The sequence below is a fragment of the Saccoglossus kowalevskii genome, chromosome 13 (assembly GCF_978046115.1).
Source record: "Saccoglossus kowalevskii chromosome 13, keSacKowa6.1, whole genome shotgun sequence".
Classification (NCBI taxonomy): Eukaryota; Metazoa; Hemichordata; class Enteropneusta; family Harrimaniidae; genus Saccoglossus; species Saccoglossus kowalevskii.
The window spans coordinates 32,491,422-32,514,758 of NC_140653.1; the positions used below are offsets into that span (position 1 = coordinate 32,491,422).

The following is a 23,337-nucleotide window of genomic DNA, read 5'->3' on the forward strand; positions in this document are numbered from 1 at the left end:
CATCTCTAATAGAAAGAAACAAAGACACAGGGAAATAGACCCTTATTACATCTCTAATAGAAAGAAACAAAGACACAGGGCAATAGACCCTTATTACATCTCTAATAGAAAGAAACAAAGACACAGGGCAATAGACCCTTATTACATCTCTAATAGAAAGAAACAAAGACACAGGGCAATAGACCCTTATTACATCTCTAATAGAAAGAAACAAAGACACGGGGAAATAGACCCTTATTACATCTCTAATAGAAAGAAACAAAGACACAGGGAAATAGACCCTTATTACATCTCTAATAGAAAGAAACAAAGACACAGGGCAATAGACCCTTATTACATCTCTAATAGAAAGAAACAAAGACACAGGGCAATAGACCCTTATTACATCTCTAATAGAAAGAAACAAAGACACAGGGAAATAGACCCTTATTACATCTCTAATAGAAAGAAACAAAGACACAGGGCAATAGACCCTTATTACAGCTCTAATAGAAAGAAACAAAGACACAGGGCAATGGACCCTTATTACATCTCTAATAGAAAGAAACAAAGACACAGGGCAATAGACCCTTATTACATCTCTAATAGAAAGAAACAAAGACACAGGGCAATAGACCCTTATTACATCTCTAATAGAAAGAATCAAAGACACAGGGCAATGGACCCTTATTACATCTATAATAGAAAGAAACAAAGACACAGGGAAATAGACCCTTATTACATCTCTAATAGAAAGAAACAAAGACACAGGGCAATAGACCCTTATTACATCTCTAATAGAAAGAAACAAAGACACAGGGACATAGACCCTTATTACATCTCTAATAGAAAGAAACAAAGACACAGGGACATAGACCCTTATTACATCTCTAATAGAAAGAAACAAAGACACAGGGCAATAGACCCTTATTACATCTCTAATAGAAAGAATCAAAGACACAGGGAAATAGACCCTTATTACATCTATAATAGAAAGAAACAAAGACACAGGGAAATAGACCCTTATTACATCTCTAATAGAAAGAAACAAAGACACAGGGCAATAGACCCTTATTACATCTCTAATAGAAAGAAACAAAGACACAGGGACATAGACCCTTATTACATCTCTAATAGAAAGAAACAAAGACACAGGGCAATAGACCCTTATTACATCTCTAATAGAAAGAAACAAAGACACAGGGCAATAGACCCTTATTACATCTCTAATAGAAAGAATCAAAGACACAGGGAAATAGACCCTTATTACATCTATAATAGAAAGAAACAAAGACACAGGGAAATAGACCCTTATTACATCTCTAATAGAAAGAAACAAAGACACAGGGCAATAGACCCTTATTACATCTCTAATAGAAAGAAACGAAGACACAGGGCAATAGACCCTTATTACATCTCTAATAGAAAGAAACAAAGACACAGGGCAATAGACCCTTATTACATCTCTAATAGAAAGAAACAAAGACACAGGGCAATAGACCCTTATTACATCTCTAATAGAAAGAAACAAAGACACAGGGCAATAGACCCTTATTACATCTCTAATAGAAAGAAACAAAGACACAGGGCAATAGACCCTTATTACATCTCTAATAGAAAGAAACAAAGACACAGGGAAATAGACCCTTATTACATCTCTAATAGAAAGAAACAAAGACACAGGGACATAGACCCTTATTACATCTCTAATAGAAAGAAACAAAGACACAGGGAAATAGACCCTTATTACATCTCTAATAGAAAGAAACAAAGACACAGGGCAATAGACCCTTATTACATCTCTAATAGAAAGAATCAAAGACACAGGGAAATAGACCCTTATTACATCTCTAATAGAAAGAAACAAAGACACAGGGCAATAGACCCTTATTACATCTCTAATAGAAAGAAACAAAGACACAGGGCAATAGACCCTTATTACATCTCTAATAGAAAGAATCAAAGACACAGGGAAATAGACCCTTATTACATCTCTAATAGAAAGAAACAAAGACACAGGGCAATAGACCCTTATTACATCTCTAATAGAAAGAATCAAAGACACAGGGAAATAGACCCTTATTACATCTCTAATAGAAAGAAACAAAGACACAGGGCAATAGACCCTTATTACATCTCTAATAGAAAGAAACAAAGACACAGGGACATAGACCCTTATTACATCTCTAATAGAAAGAAACAAAGACACAGGGCAATAGACCCTTATTACATCTCTAATAGAAAGAAACAAAGACACAGGGCAATAGACCCTTATTACATCTCTAATAGAAAGAAACAAAGACACAGGGCAATAGACCCTTATTACATCTCTAATAGAAAGAAACAAAGACACAGGGCAATGGACCCTTATTACATCTCTAATAGAAAGAAACAAAGACACAGGGCAATAGACCCTTATTACATCTCTAATAGAAAGAAACAAAGACACAGGGACATAGACCCTTATTACATCTCTAATAGAAAGAAACAAAGACACAGGGCAATAGACCCTTATTACATCTCTAATAGAAAGAATCAAAGACACAGGGAAATAGACCCTTATTACATCTATAATAGAAAGAAACAAAGACACAGGGAAATAGACCCTTATTACATCTCTAATAGAAAGAAACAAAGACACAGGGCAATAGACCCTTATTACATCTCTAATAGAAAGAAACAAAGACACAGGGACATAGACCCTTATTACATCTCTAATAGAAAGAAACAAAGACACAGGGCAATAGACCCTTATTACATCTCTAATAGAAAGAATCAAAGACACAGGGAAATAGACCCTTATTACATCTATAATAGAAAGAAACAAAGACACAGGGAAATAGACCCTTATTACATCTCTAATAGAAAGAAACAAAGACACAGGGCAATAGACCCTTATTACATCTCTAATAGAAAGAAACAAAGACACAGGGAAATAGACCCTTATTACATCTCTAATAGAAAGAAACAAAGACACAGGGCAATAGACCCTTATTACATCTCTAATAGAAAGAATCAAAGACACAGGGAAATAGACCCTTATTACATCTCTAATAGAAAGAAACAAAGACACAGGGCAATAGACCCTTATTACATCTCTAATAGAAAGAAACGAAGACACAGGGAAATAGACCCTTATTACATCTCTAATAGAAAGAAACAAAGACACAGGGCAATAGACCCTTATTACATCTCTAATAGAAAGAAACGAAGACACAGGGCAATAGACCCTTATTACATCTCTAATAGAAAGAAACAAAGACACAGGGCAATAGACCCTTATTACATCTCTAATAGAAAGAAACAAAGACACAGGGAAATAGACCCTTATTACATCTCTAATAGAAAGAAACAAAGACACAGGGAAATAGACCCTTATTACATCTCTAATAGAAAGAAACAAAGACACAGGGCAATAGACCCTTATTACATCTCTAATAGAAAGAAACAAAGACACAGGGCAATAGACCCTTATTACATCTCTAATAGAAAGAAACAAAGACACAGGGAAATAGACCCTTATTACATCTCTAATAGAAAGAAACAAAGACACAGGGCAATAGACCCTTATTACAGCTCTAATAGAAAGAAATAAAGACACAGGGCAATGGACCCTTATTACATCTCTAATAGAAAGAAACAAAGACACAGGGCAATAGACCCTTATTACATCTCTAATAGAAAGAAACAAAGACACAGGGCAATAGACCCTTATTACATCTCTAATAGAAAGAATCAAAGACACAGGGCAATGGACCCTTATTACATCTATAATAGAAAGAAACAAAGACACAGGGAAATAGACCCTTATTACATCTCTAATAGAAAGAAACAAAGACACAGGGCAATAGACCCTTATTACATCTCTAATAGAAAGAAACAAAGACACAGGGACATAGACCCTTATTACATCTCTAATAGAAAGAAACAAAGACACAGGGACATAGACCCTTATTACATCTCTAATAGAAAGAAACAAAGACACAGGGCAATAGACCCTTATTACATCTCTAATAGAAAGAATCAAAGACACAGGGAAATAGACCCTTATTACATCTATAATAGAAAGAAACAAAGACACAGGGAAATAGACCCTTATTACATCTCTAATAGAAAGAAACAAAGACACAGGGCAATAGACCCTTATTACATCTCTAATAGAAAGAAACAAAGACACAGGGACATAGACCCTTATTACATCTCTAATAGAAAGAAACAAAGACACAGGGCAATAGACCCTTATTACATCTCTAATAGAAAGAAACAAAGACACAGGGCAATAGACCCTTATTACATCTCTAATAGAAAGAATCAAAGACACAGGGAAATAGACCCTTATTACATCTATAATAGAAAGAAACAAAGACACAGGGAAATAGACCCTTATTACATCTCTAATAGAAAGAAACAAAGACACAGGGCAATAGACCCTTATTACATCTCTAATAGAAAGAAACAAAGACACAGGGACATAGACCCTTATTACATCTCTAATAGAAAGAAACAAAGACACAGGGCAATAGACCCTTATTACATCTCTAATAGAAAGAAACAAAGACACAGGGCAATAGACCCTTATTACATCTCTAATAGAAAGAAACAAAGACACAGGGCAATAGACCCTTATTACATCTCTAATAGAAAGAAACAAAGACACAGGGCAATAGACCCTTATTACATCTCTAATAGAAAGAAACAAAGACACAGGGAAATAGACCCTTATTACATCTCTAATAGAAAGAAACAAAGACACAGGGACATAGACCCTTATTACATCTCTAATAGAAAGAAACAAAGACACAGGGAAATAGACCCTTATTACATCTCTAATAGAAAGAAACAAAGACACAGGGCAATAGACCCTTATTACATCTCTAATAGAAAGAATCAAAGACACAGGGAAATAGACCCTTATTACATCTCTAATAGAAAGAAACAAAGACACAGGGCAATAGACCCTTATTACATCTCTAATAGAAAGAAACAAAGACACAGGGCAATAGACCCTTATTACATCTCTAATAGAAAGAATCAAAGACACAGGGAAATAGACCCTTATTACATCTCTAATAGAAAGAAACAAAGACACAGGGCAATAGACCCTTATTACATCTCTAATAGAAAGAATCAAAGACACAGGGAAATAGACCCTTATTACATCTCTAATAGAAAGAAACAAAGACACAGGGCAATAGACCCTTATTACATCTCTAATAGAAAGAAACAAAGACACAGGGACATAGACCCTTATTACATCTCTAATAGAAAGAAACAAAGACACAGGGCAATAGACCCTTATTACATCTCTAATAGAAAGAAACAAAGACACAGGGCAATAGACCCTTATTACATCTCTAATAGAAAGAAACAAAGACACAGGGCAATAGACCCTTATTACATCTCTAATAGAAAGAAACAAAGACACAGGGCAATAGACCCTTATTACATCTCTAATAGAAAGAATCAAAGACACAGGGAAATAGACCCTTATTACATCTCTAATAGAAAGAAACAAAGACACAGGGCAATAGACCCTTATTACATCTCTAATAGAAAGAAACAAAGACACAGGGACATAGACCCTTATTACATCTCTAATAGAAAGAAACAAAGACACAGGGCAATAGACCCTTATTACATCTCTAATAGAAAGAAACAAAGACACAGGGCAATAGACCCTTATTACATCTCTAATAGAAAGAAACAAAGACACAGGGCAATAGACCCTTATTACATCTCTAATAGAAAGAAACAAAGACACAGGGCAATGGACCCTTATTACATCTCTAATAGAAAGAAACAAAGACACAGGGCAATAGACCCTTATTACATCTCTAATAGAAAGAAACAAAGACACAGGGCAATGGACCCTTATTACATCTCTAATAGAAAGAATCAAAGACACAGGGCAATGGACCCTTATTACATCTCTAATAGAAAGAATCAAAGACACAGAGAAATTGACCCTTATTTTATTTTCAATGACTCTCGACAAGTTGAATGTAAAATATAGGAAAAAAGGTATATTCACTAGAATTTATTTTCACTGAATCATTCCTTCAGCCAAAATAAAGTATTTTACAGTACATAAACCCCTCCACATTGACCAAGACATACAGCATAGCTAGATATATTGGGATAAAGACCCTCTGATTAGTAAAAATGCAATAGTCCTGAATGTTGATGAAAATGCTATTAATGTAAGCGGCAATCAGTGAAAATCATAGTCTCACGTGACGACAGTTGAAAAGGAAAAATACTGCCGATACAAGGTTATTACTGACAGACAATGGAACAATGTACAATCTGTGCGATCAATAGTGGCAACAAGTGACAAAGACAGCATTAGTACAACCGGTATATGTAGTAATGACTAAAAGATTTACAAATTATACATTATACATAAAAAAAATAATTTTATAAGAAAAATCATATCCTACCGAAATAAACACATTAATATGAAGAAATGGCATGATGCCATGGCAGACAAAGTTAGTGACAAATCAAAGTTCATACTTTCATTCAGATTTAAGATGAAGTGAAAAAGTTTACATTGTAGCAATTAATTTTCAAATGCAACATCAATCATGAAATAATATAATATGCAATGTATTGTGAAATAATAATTAAATGCAAGTGGCAGATAATTAAATTTGACACCCTAAATTACAACAATGAATCATTATAATCAATATTATTTTTTAATTTTTCATCTTGTTTTAAAAATGTGTCACTAATTTTTTGCATGAAATGAAAAGAAAATTTCAATATTACAGATAGATGTCAATAAATTGTGTATTCTTGTTCTCCATATGGTCTATCACATGTATCACCAATGAGATCTGATCTAAAATGGTTGCCATGACATCACTATCAATCAAATTCAGTCACAGCTTTGTACCGTTTGACATGAATTTAAAATTTTAATTAAAAACCTGAAATTCAGTCAAACACTTTGTCTACCATATTGTCTTACAATGTATACATTCAGTATTTAAATATAAATAGAGGTATCAAAACATGTTTTGTTAGTGAACAAACCTTTATACATTTAATTTCTAGTGAAACCCAAAATATTAAAACCTAAACGCGTTGAGTTCCATCACAAATCCTAAAATATTGCCACAATCATACAAACACACACATGGCACATAAAAAAAAAATTTGCAAAAGGTAACAGTTGCTGACATTATTAACAGCTAATCACACTGCATGTGTGATGAGAAATACAGCAAGTCATACATCCATATGGAATTTGCCAAACATTAGGAAAAAATACCTTTACCATCTATGAAAAAATTCAAAATCTCCATATTTCATCTCTCACCTAATAATGACTTTTCTACCACTACCACTGCGACCACCGCTATGGCCGCCACGACCGTGGCCATGACCGTGACCACCACCACAACCACTACTACTACATCTTCCACTACGACTGCTGCTGCCGCCACCGCCGCCACGACCGTGACCACCACCACCACCACTACTACTACATCTTCCACTACGACTGCTGCTGCCGCTGCCACGACGACCACCACCACCACTGCTACATCTTCCACTACTGCTATCCCTACTACTACTACTACTACTACTGCTGCTGCTGCTACCACTACATACTACAGCTAAGTGAATATGAACTGGCTGGCAATAAAAAGTTATCTCTGCTATCAAATGGCCATACCAATGAAATATTTAGTAAACCATACACTCATTTCAGATCACCTATTACATTTAATTTATAAATATTTAAATAACATTTTAAAAGCACTAAATGGCAACCAATCAAAACTGAGATATTGATGTCACTAGTATAGATGAATTTCAAAATGACCTTAACATCATGCAATCAGCTTTCTACACATACAATACAAAAGAGCATTCCAATATTGAATCACAGCCTCATTTGAATTTCAATCAAAATTTATAAATATTATAAAAAAAAATAATGTTAACAGCATCAAAAATCTATATATAATAATGAAAAATTATAGGAGTAATATTTGCGATATAATAAAAATAATATATTTTTTAATATTATGTACTACATACACTCATGAGAAGGCTTTTCATGAAATTAGATTAGTATACTATACAAATATTGTAATTAAGCCCTGCTAGGCACATGCAGCTTGTGTGACGATTCTATTAAACTCAACACCACCACCCACCCATTTTTAAATAATTGGTTTTTATATTTTAGTTGATGAGAAACAATAAATATAACCAGTATTGCCAACTTGAGGATTCTATTAAAATTCAGGAAAACATGCTGGTAACAACCTGTTGAGTTGAAAATTGAACATCAGAAAACGAATGGATGCTAATTACCGGTGAGACATTCTATACAAACCCTATTATACTGTTTGATATTCATTTGAATGAAATACAACATCAGATATTAATATTATGCAAATTTACTTTAATTAAGGTGATTAAGTAAATAATGTTAGATTTCACCAGTTCCTGTGATAATATTCAAGGAGGATAATTTGTTGCAAATTACTTGTAATAATATCAATTGGCTGGTTGTCGGGAACATTCTATTATGTGTCAGGAGGGGTGCTATGGTATTGGAAATCTAAGTGCACAAATTTGCAAAAAGGGTAGCCGAATGCAATCATTTCAAAAATCATGCTTGAGTTTGCTGCATTTCATACATTTTGTAACTTTTATACCAACATTTCTCACTTCAAATATATTCCCCACAAAACTGAGACATCATCCTCTAAACAGTCGGCCTACGTTAACTCAAACAATGGTGAAACTGCACAACAGGAATCAGGTACAGCAAACATCTGAGCACTTACATTCCTCAATAGAAATTCTTGTTATATTCTACAATACTCATCAAACTTTGTGCATAATGAGAGTCTATACACAAGCTGAATATTCAAAATAGCATGTCTATTATATGTACCGGTAGGTGTTGTAACTTGTCCTAGTTTTGACACCATGCTATTACCTCAGTAACAAAGTAAAAAGTGTAGTATCACACCCATGTACTGAATTATGAAATGCATATCACCACAGTGTGACATTACAACAATGTGATATAGAGTCTATGTATATGATAATATGAGGTCATTACAAGGATACCGAAAAGTATGCAAGAACACAGTACAGTGAGAGTATCAACCCACGTGCAGCGGAGGTCAATGCAATGGCGTACTGTTGGAGTGCATACTTTGAGGTATCTTTGTAATAACCTTATTTTTATACGTTATACCTTCCAAGGACACATCAAGGGAATGCCGAAATCCAAAACGTTTAGAACATAATCAGCGAACTTCTTTGTGTTGAGTCCGGTCAAACCCTGGTGGCAGCCATGTTTGTTTTTATTATTAGGGTACGCTTACGCACGTAATCATTCCATATTTGGAATTTGCATTTCCTAATGTGGTAGGATGAAAATACCATGCGTACTGTTTGAGTGCATACTTCGAGGTATCCTTGTAATAACCTTATTTTTATACATTTTTCCTTCCAAGGATACATCAAGGGAATGCCGAAATCCAAAATGTTTAGAACAGAATCAGCGAACTTCTTTGTGTTGAGTTCGGTCGAATCCTGGTGACAGCCATGTTTGTTTTTATTATTAGAGAACGCTTACGCACGTAATCATTCCATATTTGGAATTTGCATTTCCTAATAGGGTAGGATGAAAATACCCTGTAAATACCGTAAAATTATGTGACGCTGTAACTTGTGGTGTTACGGTGACAGAAGTATGATAATGATATTTACTAGCTGAAAAGCTTGAAGTAAAATAATTTGTATTGTTTATATTGTTTGTTTATCTTTAATGTATTATTTTTCAAATTGTTATTTATTCTCCACATTACAGTACAAATCCCTTCTTACCAACACATACTACCAGAGAAAAGTCTTCAGCATCACTTATCAATATTGTTTTTATTTGAATAAAGAAATATGATACTCACTTGTAAGCAGCTTTACCATGTTCAATTCCAGCAACAAATATTCCGACATCTCCTTTCCTGGATCCCTTCCCTCCTGTGATGCGTATTCCCAAACCTTCTCTTCCCTTCACCAGATGCATTTTTATAACCGCTCTTTTCTGAAATAAAAAACAAGTATTGTTAGAGAATGGAGTTCATATGGTAATAAATAAGACCTACAGTAACAGTTCGTGATTCGTTACTGCACTAGGTGGGAATAAATCCTAAATAAGTAACTACCTATACTATGCAAATATCCCCATCACTGACTTTCAATGGCATTATGGAAAATAAAAAGATCAGTTTTGAACATCATTTGATGATGTCTCTGCTGGGGATTTCCTGAAGTATTCACAAGAACAATTTGACTAATAGAATTCAAAATTACTAACTGAGAATTTCATTAATTTTTGTGAGCAACTTGGAGAAAATAAAGGGTACTAATTATGCGTGTATTCAGAAGATGCTTTAACTTGAAAATTATACTTGCCCATTTTGTAGCTCTTGGCAGTATAAATGAGATGTTTGAATCATGTCTGTTCACAGTATTATGACTTGTGACAAATGGTGCACCCTCTTTATTGACAGCACTATGACTGGTGACTGGTGTCATCTTTCTTTCTTGTTCAGGCTGGTCTTGATATGGTACAGGGCTATGTGGTTGTCGTTTTGGAGGAGATGGCGGTGGTACTGTAGGTTTCTTGGGTGGTGCTGGTGCTTTCCTTTTTATTTTTCTCAGCATAATTAAACAAACTTTTCCACTCAACAATTCATTTTGTAGAATTTCTCTGCAATAAAAGAAATACTATTAATATTCCACTGTCTATGTATATTTAATTATAGAGAACACATTTTTGTTTCTGGAAAATGTTTTTATTCATAAGATACTACCTGTATAACGTAAATCAGCACAAATAGTATGTAAACATGTACTTCAAAAGTTTTATTCATTTACACACAACCTTGAGATCTTTAAAGTGGCTCCATAAATTACACCAACCTACAAAGATAGTTGTGGAATGTGTCAGACACCCAAGGTTTGAAGCACTGCTGTTTCAGATTTTATAAACACGGTCCAGATTATCACAACTATTTTTCCACATCCCAAATTAATTGAAATCGACATATAGATTAGCACTGAGTAAAAATATGTAATAATCAATAAACTATCTACTGACCTACTCTGAATAACCATACAATGAACAGCTTCAATTTTACAGAAAAAAAATTGTCAAAGATTTTGCAAGTAGATGAAAATCATGAAATTTTGTATTTGACAATTTATGTGGTGCAAAAGACATTGAGTGACAGTCACTGCTTTATGATGAATGACACTGAATAATTAAAAAACAATAGACCATTTTTCGTTCACTGCGAGAATCATGCGTTATGCGTGAAATTGAACGTAAAAACAGGACAAACAAAGGTCATAGCGTCGTAGTCGCGTCAAACATCGCGTGGGATTCGACAAACGCGAAAGTATTTCGGGGACATTTCCATGTTTAATAATGTGCTGTCCACATTTGATGATAGGCAATTTCGATTAAGTAAGGGTATTCGGAAGCAATATTCCTCTGTCAAAGATAGGCCGGCCAATGTAAGCTACGAAATAAAGAAATTCTAGTTCAAAATCAAATCGTTCGATTTTTGCGGCTGACGTTCGACACGCGTCTTTCATGCATCTCGCAAGATCTCGAAATTGTACGGAAAATCATCTATTCCCATCAGAGAAAATTAAACAGTATATGCATATAAGAAATCAAAACACACGCAGATACAGAGTTATCGACCAGGAATACCAACCTATCATTCATGCAAGACACTGTTGCACACAGTAACAGGTTGCAAGGAATACTTCACCTACATGTAGTATTGTTCAACTGTAGATGATTATTATCAGTAAGTGGTTGTATTTTTTTTTCTTAGCAGTAAATACTTCAGAACAACCCAGCCACTCAGGTCAGCTTGGAGGGACTCAATAACCACCCACACAGGTCAGCTTGGAGGGACTCAATAACCACACACTCAGGTCAGCTTGGAGGGACTCAATAACCACCCACACAGGTCAGCTTGGAGGGACTCAATAACCACCCACTCAGGTCAAATTGGAGGGACACAACCACCCACACAGGTCAGCTTGGAGGGACACAATAACCACCCACACAGGTCAGCTTGGAGGAACTCTATAACCACCCACTCAGGTCAGCTTGGAGGGACTCAATAACCACCCACACAGGTCAGCTTGGAGGGACTCAATAACCACACACTCAGGTCAGCTTGGAGGGACTCAATAACCACCCACTCAGGTCAGCTTGGAGGGACTCAATAACCACCCACTCAGGTCAGCTTGGAGGGACTCAATAACCACACACTCAGGTCAGCTTGGAGGGACTCAATAACCACCCACACAGGTCAGCTTGGAGGGACTCAATAACCACACACTCAGGTCAGCTTGGAGGGACTCAATAACCACCCACTCAGGTTAGCTTGGAGGGACTCAATAACCACACACTCAAGTCAGCTTGGAGGGACTCAATAACCACCCACACAGGTCAGCTTGGAGGGACTCAATAACCACACACAGGTCAGCTTGGAGGGACTCAATAACCACCCACTCAGGTCAGCTTGGAGGGACTCAATAACCACCCACTCAGGTCAGCTTGGAGGGACTCAATAACCACCCACACAGGTCAGCTTGGAGGGACTGAATAACCACCCACTCAGGTCAGCTTGGAGGGACTCAATAACCACCCACACAGGTCAGCTTGGAGGGACTCAATAACCACCCACTCAGGTCAGCTTGGAGGGACTCAATAACCACCCACACAGGTCAGCTTGGAGGGACTCAATAACCACCCACAAAGACCCACTTAGTAGGATTTAAGGTAGCAGGACTATTATTTGCATACTTGTTTTCATCTTCTAATTGTGACTGAATGACTACAAATAGACCCGGGAAAGTATATATTTTTAGAATCGCCAGACTTCAAGCTTTTCACAAGTGTATTTTGCATGCCCGTATCTGCATTCTACGACGCGTTACTCAATCAAAGGTGAAAAATTACTTTTTCCGTAAAAAAAATAATTATGCATTTATGCTGGCGGTAAGAAGTATTTTTTTCACTTTTCCTAGTTGTTCAATAGTCTGGTAAATTGAATGTGTCTGGTCAGTTTTATTCAAGCAACGAGTTTTAAAAAATACTGTGCTGAATTTCAATTACTGTTTTAGTCGCATTGCCCCCAACTCAAACCACAACTCGTTGGTAAATAATCAATGAAATAGTTTGTCTGGACACATTCAAGTTCCTCTCATTGTCACCTTAAAGCTGTGAAAATTTGGTGTTAATCCGACGACAATAAGTATACGTTATTTTTTGTTAAAGACCTTGTATTTTGAAAAACATAAACTCCTAGAAAACGTCCATGAAGTCACAGCAAAGATTTTCAAGCTTGTTTATCGGCACAATCAATTTGTTTTCCCATCAAGATCTGTTTTAACATGTGTAGGGACATCCAAATGTGTAAGGCTATTGGAAACCAAAAAATTAAAGGAATGGGATAGCTATATTTGGATAAATTCGACATATGAAAACACCAAAATCAATGATTTTTTTCAGTGGCTGTGTGACCTTGTGTCTGACACATTCATATGCAAATGACTAATCTGTGAAACAAACAGGGGCAGAGACAAACCACTCAAATGTTTGGAAACACTCATTGTGTGTCAGATAGCTACTGATAACACATCCTAACATTGCTTTGTCTTGAGTTTATCTTTGAAACTTATAGGCACACAGATTAAACCTGTGTTGTTGATTTTGGAAAACACTACTGAGGCTGCCTTGCTTTCCTTCAGAAAATCTACATTTTAACCAACTTACATGACATTCTATGTTATGTTGACTTTATCATATGAAAGTTTATAGTGCATTTCATCAATTAATAAATAAATGTGAAAATCGTAATTTTCAACACAAATAATAGTCTCGCTACCTTAATAGTTTTTGGTATTTACATATGAATGTAAACACGGTAACAATAATTTCTTTGTTTTTCTGAAATTTGTCTCGCAAAATAACAACCATTCTACCGCATGAAATATCTTGTCCCCTTTATAAACAGCCGAGACAATGACTATATGAAAAAGCTTCAAAATCCATCCATCTAGTTTTATGAAAGATGAAAATACTAAATTACTGAAAAAGATAAATTTATAAAATGCAACATTTCTACAAGGCAGCAACATTAAATCATTATATGAAGAGAGCAAATCACATTTAAAAACAAAATTATCATATGTTTCTTTTTGTTTGGTTATTTTGTTACCCTTACTTTGTTGTTATGTAATTTTAGTGACCTTACTGCTGATCTCTCTGGAGCCAGTGTTGTAAATAAACATATATCTATGTGATATTTTTATATTAAAAATGACATTTCATCGTGAAAATCAAAGTGTCTCAAAACCAAACATTTTACCCAAAAGTGAGTAAATGCAGTAATATGGAATATTTAACTGCATTATATTGGATATTTTTTTCAAGATTTTTCTTGAATTATAACTAATATTTAAACAAGCGTATCATACTTTAAACTGTCATGTTGAAGCAAAAACAACAAAAGTTTTCTTTGCATTGAACACTAGAGGGTGCCATACATGAAATTAATACATTTGTGTATGACATAATCTTGCATATAAAAGTCATTGCTACTTGCTTAGTGATTGATCAATGAGAAAACAGACATTAAACATTCCTCATAATTTGACATAATATTTTAGAACATTATATGAAGCCAATGTTTAACAGATGACAGGGATTTAAAAAGATTCCATTTCCCAAACAGCCAATAAATATGCAACGAAAACTAAAAAGCTTAGAATATCTTGTCACTTTTATAGTGATAGTGTCAATTTTCTGAATAAAAACTCTCCCAAACAAAGAATAAATTAACACGCATTATCACAAATAGCATCTTATGGAAAACTTTGGCATTGCATAATGTGATTCATTGAGTCATATTAACCACAAAGTGTAATAATAATAATATAAGGTTATTACGAGAATACCTCAAAGTATGCACAAAGACAGTACACCGGGAGTATCGACCATCGGGCAGCAGAGGTCAATGCGACGACGTACTTTCATCATGCATACTTTGAGGTAATCTCGTAATAACCTTATTATTATACATCTTTGCCGCCCAAGGATACATCCTGGGAATGCCAAAATCCAAAAAGTTTAGAACAGAATCAGCGAACTTCTTTGTGTGGAGTCCGGTCAAACCCTGGTGGCAGCCATGTTTGTTATTATTATTATTATAATTATTATTATTATTATTAGAGGACGCTTACGCACGTAATCATTCCATATTTGGAGTTTGCATTTCCTAATATAATAGGATGAAAATACCCCGTAAAATACCGCAAGATTACGGCACGCTGTAACTTATGACGTTACAGTGACAGATGTATAATAATATTCTTTATTGAAACCGTATCCAAGAGTTGGGGCTGAGCAAAATCACTGAATATTCAATATTGCTAAGACGTATAACACTGTTTGGAGTATTTCTATGGGATTTGCACGATCTGCTGTAGAGCACGTTGGGGCGAAAAGCCAGTGAAAACATCTAAAGTTGAGGAAACAGCACAAACTCAACTTTGAAGTAATTCTGATCCAACAAATTTTTACTTGTTACATACGTAGAGGTATAATCTTGTTTTTGGCCTTTGTTTACATCCAGATGGTTGCCAGGTGGTTAAAACGCCTGGATTTTCGCCCTCGCGACTTCGCAGAAAATTAGCATTTTACATTATATGCTGGATCATCAAAATAATACCACAGACAATTAATGTTTACCATTGGCAATGGTTATTGCATCAACCTATATGAACCTTAATCTGATTTAGTATGGCACAGACTCAATGGAAGGCTAAATTGAGTGATAGGGATTCATTCACTTATTAATGCAACTTAGAGGAGACTTTGGTTAAGCCGCATGATATCTCCAGGTGCTTGTGTTTGCCCGACCTGTTGATGATGCATGGGATAACACAATAAATGTTTACCCCTAACCTTGTCTCAAAAATGGTTTATGTGGTGAAATGCACTATATATGCCAGAATGTGCACATTAAAAAACAGTGTTTAAGTCGCAGTGACATTCAATGTTGGCACAAAAACATAAAAACAATGGGGACAACATTTATGAGGATTTATGTTTTACAATCAGAATTAAAAGGGACATATAAAACAGAAGTATTATCATTTCAAATGCACGTGAACCACATTTTTCAGACAAGGTTCTATTTGACACAACAAGGAAGAAAGCTAAAGTTTGGCAACTGTGATATTTATCAATGAATCAAAAGCTGGGAGTACTACCGGTATTTACATATCCACAGATGAAAGTATAGCGCCCTCTAGAGGCAGTACATGGCAAGGAAATAAGGTGATTTTTTTTCCAATGTTAATGCCCATACATAGAAACATATTCATTTATATTTACATTTGACTGTACATAATACAAATAAGTAAATATACCATACATATGGCATGTCAATATGCTTAATTTGCATTACAATGCATTAATTGATATGAAATGGCTCAATTTTAAAATTTGAAAAATAATGTTGTTAGTTTAAAAAAAAAAAATTCTACAAAATCACTCAAATCGTTTGAAGGCAATCGTTTTTGAAATAATATTTAAAACAAAAAAGGTCAGATTGAAAATAGACAACAAAGCCTATATAAAGCAGATTAAAGCAAACCAGATTACCAGGGTTTATATTCATACTTCATGGTAACATTGGATAAGACTGATAATGAAATAAATTTAGCATTTTTCAAAATATTGATTGCATTTCAGAAAAGTAGTCCCAGTAATAATTTTACAGTTTTAACTTGATGAAACAGAAATAGAGAACAAAAACTAATTTGAAAATTCATGTAGAAACACGCAAACACTGTTAACGACCTGATAACAAACGTACATGCATGTATGTTAACTACAACAAATATTTTTACAAAATGTTGACATTATCTAAAAAATTTATCTTGAATGCACGTTGGGCAGACAAACATGTAATATGTACGGAGAGTAAACTAATGTAACAAAACCTAATATTTAAGAATCCAAAATAATTACTTGTTATCTTGTTTATATCAGTATTATTTTAGTATTATACATTTTAAAGTCAATGTTATATTTTTCAAAGTTGACATACAATATATTAAAATAAAATATTATTTTGACCTTCAATGATGCAAATACCACTTTATAAATATACCGGGGGTATATTACATTTTGTTGTCACTGGACACATGCGTCACAACAATATAAGCTGGTCACACTGAAAGCTACCATATGTTACACCTCATGAATTATGCATAAGCAATAGTTTTTTTTTAGTGCTCAATAGATCATTCACATATGGGTTTCCTGTGTCTAGTTTTCAACAGGAAAACCTAAAGAAATGAAAACAGTTATTATGGATCAAACAATTTTATTATTTATTTTATTTCTATCACCTGTATTAGTTCTGTTCAGTTTTCTGATAATAATGATATTGCACCACACAAGTCTGGAATTACTTGGTTTGATAAATGCACAATTTTAATAAATTTTAATGAATATATCGCTAATCTGATTGTTGTGGTATGGAATATAATTTGATATATGTTGTCATGGAAGTTGTTTTAGTGAATAATATTCAATCCCTGGATTTGAACCAAGAATAAAGAACCTGAAAATAACACATCACAGTTTTCAATAATCAGTAGGCGATATCCACCTTTAATAGAAACAGGGGCCTGTAAAAACTACTACTAGATTAATAGTTCAAAAATGTATACAAATCTCTAGTGTTATTACTATACAAAATTAACTCATACCTTCTAATTCATACTGTTCAGCTCTTGATTCATTGGATTTGATTTAAAGCATATGTGGACATGTTTCCCACCCCCACCCCACATGTGTACACAAATATTGAAGTCTGATGATTTATCTTAAAATATCACATCTGTTTACAATGTATATTACGATTCTGCTATTAAGTGCATTGTGTAAAAATTCTGGGCATGGATAGAACAGTCCATGATACAACACATACAAGCATCAAAGAATTAAATGAATACCAGTGAGAACAATTGTTATCACATAACCCAACTCTGTTTCTATTTTGTGTTACGAATCATATGCTAATTTATGCTAAGTACATATCTACAACTGATGAAGTAAATGGGTCTGCAACCATATTTTGTATTGTATTTTGTCGTGTGATATGCCAATTGATCAGGTGACACGTGCACTGTGGTCAGGTGACGTGCACTGTGGTCAGGTGACGTGCACTGCGGTCAGGTGACGTGCACTGCGGTCAGGTGACGTGCACTGCGGTCAGGTGACGTGCACTGCGGTCAGGTGACGTGCATTGTGGTCAGGTGACGTGCATTGTGGTCAGATGATGTACACTGTGGTCTGGTAATGTGCACTATGGTCAGGTGAATGCATTATATAAAGTAAAAGATATTCACACAGTTATTTTTACATTCATACTGGTCTATAATTAAGGATCTTCCAGAAACAGATGAAGTCAAACTTATCATGGAGTATTTCAATTCAGAAATTAAACAAATCTGTGATAGGAAACAATTTAACACAGGATTCAAAACAAATTACAAATGTGATAAAAAAGGATTACCGGTACATTGAATTCTGGAAAGAATGTCATAAAGAAAAAACAAAGCTAAGAACATATGTAATGTTAATATACTTATATGAACCATATTTATCTGGACCTTTCCTCAAAAAAAGAGTCACTTTATGTAAATTTAGAACCAGTAACCATAACCTTGCTATTGAAACAGGTAGGCAAACTCAACCCCAAATTCCAATTGAAAATAGAACTTGCATAAACTGAAGATGAATTACATTTCTTCATGGATTGTCATCTCTACAACAATTATTAAGACAAAATCAAGGAAAATATTGAACTCCCTAAAGAAATAGATAATATACAAAAAACATTTATATAGCTGATGAGCAATAATTATAACCAAAATATAATTAAAGCGTGAGGGCCGTGACCTGTGCACGCGTGGGAATTGAGTCCCAAGCGACGATAACACACGCTAAAAACACAAAGGCTCATGGGTAGACGCTTGTTTGTAAACAATGACACGCTATGGCCATCTGATGCATGCGTAGGCGAGACTCTCCCCGCTTTAAACAAGTAGGGAAGTATAGGTACAGATCTTTTGAAACCAGAAATGAAAATTCTTTATAAACTCATTACATGGTACTTTCATTTACTTGGATAATAATGATTGTATCTGTCCATGTTGCAAAAAGGAACCTGAAACACTGGAGCATTTCATATTACAATTGTGAATGTTTCTAAGCAAAGAGAAAAACTCTAATGGAAGGGATTGAAATGCTCCTATGTAACAAAAATGAAATAAATTTACATAAAGACTTCATAGCAAACAAAGAAGTGCTATGTTTAATCCTGGGTGACAATACAAGGCAGTATAATTCAGTCCTGTGTGACGAAATTGATACTTTTACAAAAAAATTCTTAGTTGATGCCATGGACAGTAGAAAGAGGTATACAGATAATATTTAATATTTTTCCAGTGTACTTCTTATATTTTAGTTTTCTTATTTTTTTTTTTATTTTTTTTGTTGTTGCTACTTTTAGATGTCTTTTGTTGTTGTTATATTTTGTTATCTTAGTTCATGTAACTTAATTTCTTTTTGTCTATCAAAAGTTTTTTTTTTGTTTGTTTTGTTTTTCATTAGTCTTTGAGTGAAATGTATTTTTTTTATTTGGTGCAGCTCCTAGTTTACATAGTGAGCCCCTGTTACAAAAAAGAAGCAATAAATAAATAAATAAATAAATAAATAAATAAATAAATAAATAAATAAATAAATAAATAAATAAATAAATAAATAAATAAATAAATAAATAAATAAATAAATAAATAAATAAATAAATAAATAAATAAATAAATAAATAAATAAATAAATAAATAAATAAATAAATAAATAAATTTACTATTATTTTTATCTTAATTTTAACTAACTCAACGTCCTTTTATTACTTTATTGCTGTAGACTAATAGAAAGATTGTATTTCTAAGGATGCAATAAAGATTATTATTATTATATATATTTTTCACAATAAAAAGTATAAAAACATGATAAATAATATCAATCAAGTTTATTCATTATGGCCACTTATGAATATTCTCATGATTATTGAACAGTATAATATTATTTGTAAGCAGAAAGACAAAGAACATATGTTAGTAGTCTATATGATATCAGCTAAAAGAACGAAAGTAATTAAATTCACATCATATGATGGACTATTTGATGGAGCTATGTTGCCTTGTATTTGATGGAATGACTTATTGTATCATTTGAGGTTTATTCTTGGCAATAACAAAGAATTCCCTCTGTCTAACAATAGATGAGAATTCTTGGGTATGCAATTTATCACCACCAAATAAAAGACTGTAAATGCAACAATAACAAGCATAAATAGGTTCTCTCAGGACAATTAAACCACATCGACATTTGAGTACCTTTGACCTCAACATGAATGACTTGACATCGGATTTATTGCTCTATTTGACCACTATAGAAACAAGACAATAGTAGAGCAATACAGAAACTCCATAATGAGAAAACACGATATAGGGAGAATACAACAATAAGGTTATCATTTTTCCTGAATACACTGATCACTCCCACCAAAATAACTTACTAGTTTTTACCTAATGCAGAAAAGAGCATCATCTGAGTATTACATTTCAAACTTTTTAAAAACTTACTATTTGAACCAAATTTGTTATTAACTAGAAGTGGGGGAGTCATCACCTGCACATATGACAGAAGACCATAGCATATTGCTGTTTACAAAAAGCATCTACCCATGAGCCTTTGCATTTTTAGCATGTGTTATCTTCACTTAGGTCTAAATTCTCATGTGGGTGCAGGTGACACCCCCACCCCCAACTTTAAATTTATCAGATAATATCTATTTATATCATATTCAGTAGAGTAAGAACATTGTGACAATTTAAGATTCTGTGTTAACTTTTAAAATATACCAGTATCTATCTGTGGTCATTCACCTTATAACCAAAGATATCAGCTTTAAATAGAAATAAATAAATAAAAATACCTTAATTGTTTAGCATAAATCTGGCAAATATTATGAATATATCATTCTTTAAGGTAGAATGATACCTTGCTGATGTTGTTCCAGTAAATTGGGTTATATATTCAGTCATTTGGTCTTCTGTGTTAAACCCAACAATTGGGAAAATGTGAAATAATTAAGAGCATGATTTTACCTTTGCATCATGCCGGCATTGTCTATGGTGGCACATCGTGTTACATGAACGTGATATTTCCTTGCATGAGTACTATACAGAAACTCCTTTTTTCATGAATCACTCTTAATCAATCAAATTACTTTTTCAGAAAGTTATTAAAAAAATATTGTTTAAATATTTCAAGAGGAACATGCATGTAAACCAAATAAAAAGTATGTTTCTTGTCTCAGTTCCTTGGGTAACTCTGATTCTGACAAAATTTGAAATACTAAAATCTGTGTATGTAATTGCATCTCTGGCATCTTGGGTGTATTTTGTCAATGTTTTAAAGGCTATATTTATCTAGATTTGGATGTCATGCTATTTTTATCTAAAAACTTGCAGCTTGTTGCTTATTTTAAATTTGAGAGATGAAAGCAAGTGACTGTAATTGATTTTTCGTGATTGGAATAAAGGATAAATTATCAAAATCTATCAGTCCCTAATTTGTAGGGCTAGACACAGTTGTATATAAATACAATTTAAATAAAGCAAAATGAATGTCTTCTAGAGTGTTTCCTTCAAAAGTTTAAAAATTATGAGTTTTAAAGGTGGCAATGCCAATTCCTTTTAAAAATTACTATGACAGAGCAGGAACTAAAAATGGATTCTTTGAATTCCATCACTAAATTATGTAAATACAAGTCTTACACGAACTTAAGTACCTACCTAGTTTGCGGTAGATTTCCTTGCACCAACATAGTGTTGATTTGAAGTATCTCGTCATTTACGTGAACTACACCATCTTTATATGTACAACTGTCCCTTAATATGCACTCTATGTAGACATCGCCTACCGCCAACTGTGATCTTCCCAAGCTGCATTCACCGCCATCCTTGAAAACAACGCCAAATTCTTCCAAAGTTTTTGGACAACGTGGGTAATTGATGACAAGCAACTCCTCCTGATCAATTTGGACAACATCTCTGGTGTTAACATGGGAACTGTCGACATTCTTGTTACGCCAAAGTGAGTGAAATGATCTCAGACGGCGAGCTAAGACATCAATAAATTGTACCTCGATGCGTTCTCTGTTCGTCCGAATCCAAAAATCACACACTCCCAATATTCGCTGTATATTTTCACCAGTAACTGGCATGATTTCAACTTATACGATGTCAGAAAGTAATGAAGATTTACAGTTGCCATAGCCTACCACGTTTTGTTGCATATTTTCAAAGAACACCAGTACGAACGGCCGGGATGGGTGGTGTCATGGCGTTTCTGTGCCAACGACCTGATGATATAGCCTTCAACAGCGAAATATATGATGTGCACAACGATAAACTTGAAAGTCACCAAGTATTCCTGTCAACTTATGTGGTCGCCCAGACCAAATCTAATTAGCCTAGCATCTACATCTACGCGACAGAGGCGCTAACCTAAATGGTGTTATGCTTACATGATCGTGATGTCCCGTTTGAGTCTACGTAAAACGAACTGGTACAAATGAACAACGTGATGCGATGAGAGCGAAAGTTGTCTGGTTGACGAACGGCGCCCTCACACGTTGTCCAGCAACTTTGGGTAACGTGTGAGGGCTCGGTCCTAGAAATGAAGTAAAAGTTAATTTTTAATGACGTATTGTCCAAATTTCGGTTGGGCGGACACAAATTATAGAACCAGTTAGGAAAAGTACATCCACACAAATTATTTGATGAACTACGGCACAGACTGAAGAAAATGAAAGAAAACTCTCTACTGTAAGAAACTTGGAACCAGCCATATTCATTGTACCCCTAAATTTCGCAGTGTTTTTAAAGGGTAAACATCGATATCTTAAAGGGCGGCAGTCGTCGTGCCGCGTCCTGCTCGATATGGGACTCATAGCGACGTATACAACGCGTGTAAAATACATTGTTTATTTGACTGAAATTCGAACACGCGCTGCGCGACGACCACCGCGCTTTAAAGGCCTTCGCGTGACAGAAGCTGTCTGTGAGTTAATACAGTAAACCTGCTTATTATTAGATAACAAAAGTAGTTACTTCACGGTAACTGTTACAAAACAA

The 23,337-nt window shown here is 34.3% G+C and overlaps 1 protein-coding gene across 1 annotated transcript in view; it reads right to left on the reverse strand.

Annotated features, from left to right (window-relative positions):
• LOC144350108 (uncharacterized) overlaps nucleotides 1-22,762 on the reverse strand; it is a 30,696-nt gene extending 7,934 nt beyond the window's left edge. The window contains exons 1-3 of the mRNA XM_085507408.1: nucleotides 21,994-22,762; nucleotides 10,432-10,729; nucleotides 9,924-10,060 (exon numbers count right to left, since the gene is read on the reverse strand). Coding sequence (XP_085363534.1) covers nucleotides 9,924-10,060; nucleotides 10,432-10,729; nucleotides 21,994-22,424 — 866 coding nt within the window. The 5' untranslated portion in view covers nucleotides 22,425-22,762. The remainder of the gene's footprint in view (nucleotides 1-9,923; nucleotides 10,061-10,431; nucleotides 10,730-21,993) is intronic.
• Between the last annotated feature and the right edge of the window lie 575 nt (nucleotides 22,763-23,337).